The sequence below is a fragment of the Adelges cooleyi genome, unplaced genomic scaffold (assembly GCF_023614345.1).
Source record: "Adelges cooleyi isolate 19-005CV unplaced genomic scaffold, UGA_ACOO_1.1 ACOO_flye_CR_arks_rails_tigmint_CR_PRNA_21, whole genome shotgun sequence".
In the NCBI taxonomy this organism is placed as follows: domain Eukaryota; kingdom Metazoa; phylum Arthropoda; class Insecta; order Hemiptera; family Adelgidae; genus Adelges; species Adelges cooleyi.
Window position 1 is genome coordinate 1,885,282 of NW_026095871.1, and position 11,751 is coordinate 1,897,032.

The 11,751-nt window shown below is 34.6% G+C and overlaps 1 protein-coding gene across 1 annotated transcript; it reads right to left on the reverse strand.

Annotated features, from left to right (window-relative positions):
* Positions 1-4,887: 4,887 nt before the first annotated feature.
* On the reverse strand, positions 4,888-11,219 carry LOC126834701 (facilitated trehalose transporter Tret1-2 homolog). The gene is made up of 2 exons (XM_050566810.1): positions 10,850-11,219; positions 4,888-6,933 (listed from the first exon to the last, which is right to left on the reverse strand). Exons 1-2 carry the CDS (start codon positions 10,902-10,904, stop codon positions 5,495-5,497), a joined length of 1,494 nt encoding a protein of 497 aa, XP_050422767.1. The 5' UTR covers positions 10,905-11,219; the 3' UTR covers positions 4,888-5,494.
* Positions 11,220-11,751: the final 532 nt, after the last annotated feature.

The window sequence follows — 11,751 nt, forward strand, 5'->3', positions numbered from 1 at the left end:
AATTTATCTAATCTTACAAAATAGATAGCAAAAAATCACTAACAATATTAAATTAATCCGTGTATAGAATACTAAAAACTATAAAATAATTTTCGCATCGCGCACACCAGCTAAAAATATCCGAATTAGTGTTTTGTACCGCGCAAAACTACACTGAAAAATTTAAAAAGAAAAATGAAGTCATTTGCATATTAATATTTCCAAGTAGTAGAATTTATTTTTAAAACTGTAAGAATATTTACCTATGTAAATTCCAAAGTATTATTTTTTATAAGAAATGAGTGTATTACAGGCAAAAGAAACATCAAAAACATACTTTGACAAAAATTGAATTGTGCAATACTAACTTTATTAGTCAGTAGCGTGGTGAACTAGATATCCCTAGGACAACTGCATATTAGATTTAGTAAATAGTTTAAACCTTATCCTGGTTGTTTTAGATTTTGTTTTAAAGCTAGCGATACTCTGAGGTCTTGTAACGTTTGTTCAATGAAACTCGATACAGTTGCCCTGATCAGGGAAGATATATTTTAAGGTCTTAACCTTATTTTGAGCGAGCAGTCGGGTAAGATGAAATATAATTAAATGTCGGGAAAATTCAAGTGTAGCGCTTGGTATTTGAAAACTTATACCTGTACGGCGACCTCTCTTATTACATACTTATATCATACCTACCCCGTCGTATGCTATGCCACTGAGAGGATGATACACCTTAATCAAAGGTTCAAAATTATTATGTAGCTTAACTAAGTATCGAACCTTTTTGGAAAGTAGCAGTAAACGTAAACGTGACTTGGTCGGCCTAAGGGAAGTGAACTACCGCCTACCGGATCATAAGAGTAGGAATTGAGTTCCCAGTGATAATATTATTATATACTTTCCCGCTGAATACAAACAGCATACTATAACATAGGTATGACCCTCAAGAGGATAATACAACGTGCGTTCAAATTTATTTGAACGATGCAACAAAATAAAAGCAACACTTTTGATTAAAAAAAAAATATATGAGATGAATGAATTTGAAAAAATACTGCAGTACTAGCTCACAACTTTTGTATTAAAGTATAATGTATATACCTCGCCACTCGCCAGACAAATTTAGAGCTTAAGTGTCTGGAAAAATGTGAAAGGATTAGTACAAAAGATTAATAGTTTAAATTAATGTTTAAACAGATTAATCTGTAAGGCTTCTAGGCTCTAGCTCCTCGTTAAAATAACAAAACAACTAGTTGCTCTATAAGTGTATAAATTAACATAATTGTTGAGCAACAAGTCAAAACTAAATTTAAAACCAAAATTCCTCTTGCATGGAAAAGTAAATCATACTTATTACATATATTTCTCGATTTTAACGAAACAACATATTTTACGATTATGTAAGCTATGTTTTAATTAATTTGGGCCAAAAATTGAAAATTGGTCCTTTTAGACCCGAAGATTACAGATTTTGATTACTGCAAGGGAATTAATTGTCTATACAAAACCAAAAAGGAATCACAAACGGTTATTATAAATATTTCATGTATTTTTAATAATACCTATAGGCGATATACGTTATTTTAAATGTATACCTTTAAAAAATAGCGACGTATTTTTTAGCAAATTAAGTACAGGAATGAAATATTCGAATTAAAAGAACCAATATGCTCCGTCAATCACTATGCCCTTTAAACTGATTATTGAGGGACCTCTACTGCACTATCAGATTAGAAAGCTGATATAATTTTACATAAAACGTGCAAATATCACATTGAGTTCTCTATAATACCAAAAAAAAAAAAGAGTTGAAATTTCATAGAAAAGTAAAAAAAGTTGTTACCACAGCTGTGATAAGTTTTTCAGATATTTTTGTTCGAGTAACTACTTTTTTTCTCAGAAACAAAAGACAGCACGAGTAAGCTGTATAGGTTTTCCAGACAACCATAGAAATGATAAAAAAAACTCTAAATTGTTAATATTTTCCGCCATTCTTCTTCTTATCATTTTTATCTAATTAAAGCAAATCAAATACAAGTATTCCGCCGAAGGCCGATCCGATCGACTGTTGTTTGCGCAGCTTTTTTTCTTCCTTTACTTTTATTACTTTTTATTTTTTACAAGATTGACTCGTTCGTTGACCGCTCGATAAAGGAAAACTATACCTACGTCTGGGTTTGTAATATTGCCGGTTTGCTTTTTTATTTACAATAATTAGAATAAAAAATGTCTATAAAAACCAAATATTATGTACCAGAAATGCAGTGATAATTAAACATAAATATTATAATTTTCGATACGTTCGAATTAAATTATTGTTTCAAATCGACACGCTGCGCTGTATAGAAAAAAAAAATTGGTCAACTAACCTTTGTACCCTTACAATTCTTATCGTCCGGTTGAAAAAAAAAATACTTCATACAATAAATTCTTATACTTCGATGTCAAACGCGCCGTGTGTTAGTGTATATATTATGATATTATGTTATTGTCTATTATGACAAACGGTTTATCTGTTACTGACCATATTATTGATGCGCACTTTGGTCGTCTTCGATTTGATAATTACCGTTGTATTCTAATCATAAGTCAATAATAATAACACAGGCGACTAGGCTAACTGACATTACCGACGATAATGCATAATATTATGCATTGACTATACCGGATGATTCGCTTAACGTCATACACTAGTTTACTCTTAAAATAATTGCAATGTTGTAGTTTTTCTCATTGAAAACATTTATGTTTTTTAATACTACATCAATAGACCTTACTAAATTGTTTGTATTTTCTAGAGCTTTACAAATTTTTGAAACTAAATTGGTATATATATATAATATGTATATGTAATTATCCAATATTGTAAAGTAACATAAACTAAATTGACTCCAAAAAGAAAAACCCCAAAATTGCAATTATTTTAAGAGAAAACGAGCGACTTATCTTTAATGAATCATTCTGTAGAAACGACTGATAGTCTTGACAAATCGGTAAGTATGCATTATATAGTTTAAGCTCTAAATCAAGACTTGTCGAAAAATTACCCATACTTTACTTCTTATCAAGCGTCCTCTTTATCAAAGCAATTAAACTCGACGCTTATTATAACTTAAGTCTAAACAAAATATCATTAATTTTTAATCAATTGTTTTGTTTCCAATGTTTCGATATGCAACATTTATAATTCACAACATTACACTAATCTGTGGTCCATTTCAATAACGGCAGTTAATAACTTTAACTCTGTTATCCTTGCTCCTCTCCTGCTTGTACACTATATAGTATAGTACCGCAATTCGATTATGACTGGTGCCGATCATTTTGTAATACGTTTAGCATGACTAATTACCGTTGTTATCCAATTACGGATATTGAATTAATCGGATGCTATGCGCTCAATAATTGTCGTCCACAGAGGTTGTCGGTCAGAAATGAAACCGCTTCGGTGATTCGAAATTCTACTAAATCGGAAACAGAATCTGTCTGTTTAAAAAAAAAAAAAAAACCCCTTTTGGATATTCGAATTGGTACATATTAACTTAATTGCGTTCAATCTATGTTCATACATACAGATATTATTGCATAACATTATGTTGGCATACCAACCTCCTAATCTACTTGTGCAGCATCATCCATCCTTGCAACGTCTCCGTTTCCATAGACTTATAATTAGTTTAACATTTTTTGTTTCACAGCAAAACATAATAATATTATATTATATCTGGAAACATATTTATACCGCCAACGGCGTGTTCTTTGTACAAACAAATAATAAAAAAAAAAATTATATCTTTGATAAATAATACGATTTTTTTTTTTACTAAACAATGCTTTTAAACCAGCTTTGTGTGTTCTTCGAAACTATTTGCTTGTCACTCACTGCCTACTATTGCGCCGGGCAAATAAGAACTCGCCCAAAACCCAAGGGATATAAGACACCACATTCTACCCATTTTCTTTACACCAAATTGGAACGCACCTCGGTAATAAACAACACAACAAACGTACAAGCAAATGGAAAAAAACACAAAATTCACTTTAGTTTTAAAATTGTTTTATTGTCTTAACTTAACAACGGACAGTTTAAGATTAATACCGACTCTTGTATACACGTTCAATAGACCGTCGGCGTTCTATTTGTCATACAACTTGTTTTATTTTTTATTTACCTCATTCGAGCTCTTTAAGTGTACTTAAACAAGCTTAAACGATTTATATGTACAACAAACAATATTAATTTGCGTGTACTTTCTACACAAGGTGTTCAACTCATATACAAGGTGATCAACTTATCGCGAACCACTCAATATCACACTGGGTTTAGTAAGAAATTAAATGTTTTCTTTACAAAAAAAAAAAATCAATTATTAATTAAACCCAGTGAGATATTGAGTGGTTCAGGTTAAGTCGATCACTCTGTAGAGAGCCACGTGCCAAAATTGAAATCCACAATGCTACGTTACTGAATATTTGTCTGAACCGTGTGCTATAAGTTGAATGAGGCAACGAGTATATTATTATAATAACTACTTAATCGCGGTTGAATTTATTAGCTCTGCTAATAATTTATCGGTCAACTAATTGCAATAATTATTTTATTTTCACGATAAAGTAATCGTTAAAAAAAAAATATGTAATACAAATACTGGCAAACGTTACAATGTGCCTTATATTTCACAATATACATCGAATATTAAATATCTTGTACGTTGAACCGTCATACGACTTGAGTATCGCTTTATCATAGCTGATTTGCTGGCCATGATGATGAAAACCGTGTCGTCTCCATTGGATCATTAGAGTTAAAATATGTTGATACCGGCCAGTTATATATATTATACAGTAGCTGACCACAATATAGAAACAATGTCATTCTCGGTTGGCTATGCGGATTTATCGTTGTAATTGTATGCAAAAGAAAATGTATGTATATATTTATAAATAATTAATAGTTAAAAAAAAAATTAACAAAAAATAATAATAGTAATAATAAGAATCGTTATGTATAACGTTGTGTACACGCGGTATATAAAAAATATATATATAGAAAAAAAATATAAACATTTATAATTATTAAAAAGTTGTAAAAAGACAATGACGGATAAGTCAATCACGATCAATTGGCATCAATGAAATAATAATAATATATGTATACACATAATATACGTAAAAAATCCAACTAATTACCAGAAATTATCATAATACTCGTTATTCTTACAGACTAAAATGTATTATACATATAATATATAGGTAAACTTTAAATACTAAAAATTATTTCTCACTAATCGAACAAAATATGTACAATTCCTATTTAACACAAGTAAAAAAAACTATAGACAATATTTAAAAAAAAAAAATCAAAATAAACAAGTAATAATCTACAATAAATTCGTATCGGGGTTCCAATTCTCTCTCTCTCTCTCTTTTTTTTTTGTTATCGTTAATTATTATAATTATTATTAAGAGGAACGTGTCGAAATGTAAGTGTATTCTTCTTCCTAGTCAAGGTCCGTCAAGGTTCGTTCGAACATATTTGATTGTTTTCCATGTAAACTTTTTTGTCTTTGGATTCCACCACGACGACTTTGGTGTTTTTTACGGTCAGCGAGGTAACGGACTTGGCTTTGGTTTCCAAGCCGGAGAACCACAGCTGTAGTTGATTGTTGATGTATTCGAACGACTTGTTCCTGGTCTCGGGAACGAACAAGTACGTGACGGGCGCCATCACAGTGCAGGCCAACGCGAACAGCCAGAAACAGCCGGATATGTGCAGGCTGTCCTGCATGTACGGATACGCTTTGAGCACGCCGAATCCCAGTGCGTTGTTCCAGAACATGAGCGCGGACATGCAGACGTTGCGGACGTTCGGCTTGAAGATTTCCGTGTAGACGATGTACGGCACCATTCCGAGCCCGAGGGAGAAGGCGATCACGTGCGCGGACAGACAGGCCACCGGCAGCAGTCCGGTGTTGACGTCCTTGTAGAACGAAGTGGCGTAGAAGCAGCCGCCCATTATGTACAAAGAAACGGCGGCCGCGCTGTACGTGCTGATCAAGAACAACTTTCTCGCGCCCTTTGTGACGATCAGACAGCCGATAACGGAGCCGCACACCTGCACCAACCCCACCAATATGGTGCACACGTTCGGCGACAGTTTGCTGCCGCTCTGGTCGAATATGTCGACCGCGTAGCTCAGTATGACGTTGATACCGCAAAGCTGCGTGCCCGTTTGGAATATAAACCCTATGATCATGGCCTTCACCGTGCCCACTTCCATGAAATCGGCCATCGAGGCCGGCAACACCTGGTCGCCGCGCACCGTCAACGAGTCCAGCTCCTCTTCCACCTCCTTGTCGGTGTCGGTGCCTCTGAACCACTTGAGCGAGTCCCTGGCTTCGACCGGTTTGTTCTTCCGGACCAGGCACGTGGGCGACTCCGGAATCGTGTACCATACCACCATGAACACGACGGACACCACTAGGCACGCCGAGTTCAAACTGGTGTATCCGAAACACGTGCCGCAAACGTACACGTACAGCACGCCTAAGTTGTACATGAGTATGAACAACGACCCCAGGGCAGCGTTCGTGTGCTCGTCGCTCACCTCGCCGACGAACATCGGCGTGTTGATGGCCGCTCCGCTGCCCCCTAAACCGCCCAAAAATCTGGCCACCAACAAACTCATTTCCGACTTGGTCAGCAGCAGGACGACCCAGCTGATCAGGAACGGCGCCATGGTCAGGTATCCGGTGACTTTACGGCCGTACTTTTCCGCCAAAACGCCCCAAATCAGCGTGCCCAATATGGCGCTTATGTAGCCCAAACTGTTCGACCACGAAATGGAGTCGTCCGAAAGCTGGCCTTCGAGCGGTGTCGCCGGCGATTGTAAAGCTGGTTGTACGGTCGCTGGCCAACCGGAGTAAACGCCGTATGAAAAAGTAACGAGATTCGCTAAAAAAAAAGAAACAGTTCAGTTATTTACTGGCGAAGCGCAACATTTAGACTTAAATTCATTTATTCGTTTTGATATATTTTGTCTTTGTTTATTATTTTGTTATCATTATAATTATTGACCTAATTTCCGTGAAAGTGCGAATCGAGATACATGCAGAATGTTAGGAACTACATATTTATAATATTCTAGCCGGTGTGGTCATTTTGATAAAATCAACAAATCTCAATTATAAACGTTGTCAGTGTGTCTTTGTATCAACACAATTATTGATTGTATGAAATTTAGCAAAATTCAACAAATACTGTATCATTTACGCGTTTAATCATAAAATTATCGTTGGACTTGTTATAGATAATACATACAATTTAGTAATTTCATCAGTATTCAATAATTTTATAGCGCGTTAACAAAATTATTTTGCTTCTGTTACGCTTGATCTACCGCTATCAGACCAACATTATTAGATTAATAATATGAAAACGCACAATTTTTGCGGTCGGTCTAAAAATAGACTATAAAATCCATTCGCTTTGCATATTTTATCATTTTTTTTAAATTTAATTTTTCCCATCGTAACGAAGGTTTTCAAGATCTAAAATATTCTTTTGAGAATAATATTTTTTTTTATTTTTTCGTGTTTAGTTTACCGGAAGAGTATTACACTTCTAATATTATTATACAAGAGGGTTTAAACGAGGCTGTCTCCAACCCCGTGAGAGCAGGTAACGTGCAAGCGATTTCCCTCGGGCGTCGCATAAAAAAGGTGCGACCAAGTAAAAACGGGCAAAAAAACCCTGCATGCAGTTAAAATAAATTAACGATCGAGCGAAAAATGTGTTAGTTAAAACGGCCCGGACGGATGAATACAATTAAATACAATGTCGAGTGGCGACTTGCGTTATACCTAATGCAAATAGCTAGCAATACGCCTTTAACGAACGAAACGTACAATTTGCCTGGACTTGTTCCGGCGCAGAAAAAAAATAAGATTGATTAAAAAAAACCAAAATTGTCAAGTTTGAACACAGACGTTCCAAATAGGGAATTGAACGAAAACCCGATTAAAAGATTGTGGCATGTGTGTTACCTTTTGAAACTATTTATATGTATATAAAGGTAGCAATTACGGTCATTGTTAAGGTTGCATTTCCGAGATGAGATTAGGCGATTTTTTTTTTTTTCAATTAACGCCATTAAAACTCTTTAAACCGACTTTAAGTGTAGCTGAAACGCCGACCGTGAGCCGAGTACGTACAAAATGTAATCTTAATTAGTTTAAAAGTGTATTGTGCTTATCGCACACAAACTGCATTGTACAGAGTTAACGTGTAACGTGAGATTTTCGCACGAGGCATAGGTTTTCAAACAATTCGTATATTATTATACTGTTTACAGGCGAGTGCTTTTAAAAAGAATTAGACATTGCAAGTTTGTCGTAAACATTTATTATTATATTCTATAAACATTTCTCTTTCTTCGTTTTCATTACTTTAGCCCTTGCGATGCGTTATTGTGTTTTGACAGCTAATTCGCGCTCCGTTCAAATTTCTAATCGCGTTTAAGCCGGTAAAAAGCTTCATGTTAATAATAATAATATAATACCTACACATGTAATTGTTTATATTTTTATTGTATCGGTTTACACGGCCAGGCCAAAACACGTGATCCCATCACGTTGTGGAAAAAAAAGTAAAAGAGAGAGAATGTCGATGTAATCGTTATTAGCTAATTGGTACACACTCGCCAGACAGTGTGTAGTCTGATTATAATATTTTTTGTATACGCAGACGATTAAGAAAATCGACAGTGTGCTTTGTACACGGCCAAACTTGAAAACGTCTGACGGTTCGAAATAACAATGTACATATTATTATTATTGAATTGTATAAGAATCCAGATTGTCGGGGACGTTAAAAATGTCTGTAAGTAAAATATTATAATGGGCAATGTGAATTAGGCACTCCGGAAATCCGAAGCTCTCCACTTTGGACCTTCGTTATACAGATTTCCACTCGATATTCGATTTACAACGAGACGTTCACTAATAATAATATATTTTGGTATATAAATAATATGTACCGTGAAAATTTCCATACACAATAATTATACTTCAACGTTTAAGTACGGTGTGCGATAATAACGTTGTGCGAAAACGTACCGCCGGTGTAGATAATAGCGCGTACACCTAGCTAGAGACAATACACAGTTTTAAAGTCCATTTTTTCTTCTGGGCTTGTAATGCTTATATTTTTCTGTTTTTGTAACTACTGTGCCAGCAACCGTGTGGTACACATAATACGATCACGAGGATTAATTGTATATTATAATATGCCCCAAGTAAGGTTTCAGAGTTTTTAATAGGTCTGAACTTTCTTAGCCCCCCCCCTCCAATTGCGCCAGTAGATTACTGTATGTGTAGTTAAAAACTGTGTTATGATAACACATAATAATGCAATTGGCGACGACCGTTGTGCTAATATAGTGTTACGGTTGTTTATAAAATATAAGCACTGTCCGGAGACGGGCAATTTTAGAATTAAAAAAAAAAAAAAAAATAACAATAATAGTAAAAATAGCACCGAGTAGAATAATTATTATTGTTTTCGTTAAAACGCTGACGGATATTTTTTTATTTTTCCTTCATTATTCGTCTTCACAACGAGGCGCCTGCCTATAAACAATACAGCGTACCCGTGTACACACGGTCATGGGCGTTCGCTTAACATGGCACACTGTTTTGATTGCATGCTGCAGCGGATCCACGACAACACTGCCATCAGTTAACATATCTTTATAGCAATATATTCCATCAAACTGCAGATTTTATCAACCGAACCGCCGTCGATGATCGTTTTTTTTTTTTTAACGCAATCTCTGTAATTCGATGTACTTTTTACGCCCGACGACGTACCTACCTTTAACCGCAGAGTTTTGCCATAAGCGTTTATTGATTTTAAGTTCACATTTCATAATATTGTAACCTCGACAAGTTCGGTAATTTATATTAGTATATAGACGGTATCGCGACGACGCGACAGATATAAAATAAAATATATATATATATATATATATATATTATATTTTTTATACAGAGCGTATGCGGTTAAATCAGTTTTTCGTTAAACTCATCACGTTATAAACCCTGGTTAAAAAAAAAAAAAATAAACAGGCGGTCGTGACGTTTTAACGAAAAGCGAAAATTGATTTCTCTCAAAAAGAACAACCGAAATAAAAAAATAAAAATAAGTCTCGGTTTTGCAATCTAACCGTCTAGAGAGTTTAATCGTTGAACCAAACAATACAATGAAATAATCAATTAAACTCAATAGAGATATTATACAATAGTCACTTGATATTGTTTTTCAGATAAATAACGTTTTGAGTACACGCAATATTTATAAATTAAACGTATCTTTTCGTTTTTTTTTGTAACGACTTAATTAATTTAATTGAAAAAAGAAACATCTATCAGGCGGGTAAAACTTGAAGGGCAGTCGGAATTAAACGCACACTACAACCTTTGTAAAGTTTTATCATGTTGCTATGTTTTTAACAAAAAAAAATGTCCACGTGGAGGTATTGTAATAAAGTATTATTATATTACTTACAGAATACAGTGGCATCGTCGTTTAAAAATGTAATTTAGCCATTTAGTTATACAAAAGGCAGGTACTCGTGTTTAACGTTTACTGACGTTATAAAAGTCGTTAAGTGTTATATAAGTGCCGTTTTTTAAGGTTTGGCCCAATTAAAAAAAATGCGATGAGACTGCATTTGTATTAAAAAAAAAAGAAAAGCAAACGACGAAAAAAAAACAGTTTGAACAACGGTGCAATATTTATATGTAGTATTTTACAAATATTATGTTAATAGTTAAAAAAACAAAAACAAATAATTTGAATATCAACTGACCTGTTAGCGTGGCAATCGTTTGCCTGGCGGTGGCTTTCTTCCGGGCGGTATCCATTGCTTACAATAGTAATGAGTTTAGGTCGATAATCCAAAATCCTATTGAAATGTAGTATTACTTAACTACTTGATTTCCTTTTTTCCATGTGCTTATTGCTATAGTAATTTGTTTCGAATTTATATAAAACCCCAATAACGTAATTGTATCGACTGTGAAAGCGTTTGGTCGAGTTGTGAAAACGAGTGGAAGAGAAGAAGTATTTTTGAATTATTCGAAGAAAACAGAACTGGTGATTTTTTTTTTGTAGCAAAGCTGCATGCTGCAGCTCCCGCAACTGACTGGTGTAGCACCTTAGACTTGGCTAACGGTTGGTGTGAGACAGTGGCCGAAAATTTTTAAACTCAGAGTCTAGTTAATCACATATAATATGCGTATTGAATAATAACATTGATTATCATGTACATTTAATTCGGACCGGGACGGGTGGTGCATACAGAGTGTTTAGCATACCGAACACGTGTCGTTTTAGATTATAACAAAAATAGTGTTAACAATTATGCGTTCAGTTTTTTTTTTACCGGCCAGTACTTCCTCGCAGGTAATTGCGTAGGTTATTTTCATAGAACAATAATATTATGATTACAACCCATCGTGTTCTGTAACTGAAACGTTTTACAATTCCAAATGATATAAGTGTATTGTCAAGACAAACCATACACGAAGTAAGATATTTTTATTGCTAATCGGTTGTAGAATTCAATCTGTTTTGATGGGCGTTCCTATATTTATTCTGTAAAATGTTGCATCATGAACATATTCATTCAACATAGTTATGAATAGCATAGGCGGACAAGCCCAACGGCATATCAGGCAAATCCCAGTTTTCCCTTTCTCGATAGGTTTT

Excerpts from the sequence above, each read along its gene's own strand:
- LOC126834701 (XM_050566810.1), bottom strand. The coding sequence starts at position 10,904 with ATGGATACCGCCCGGAAGAAAGCCACCGCCAGGCAAACGATTGCCACG. Across the intron at positions 6,934-10,849 it reads AACGATTGCCACGCTAACAG|CGAATCTCGTTACTTTTTCA; the intron begins GTCAGTTGATAT and ends CTTTTTTTTTAG.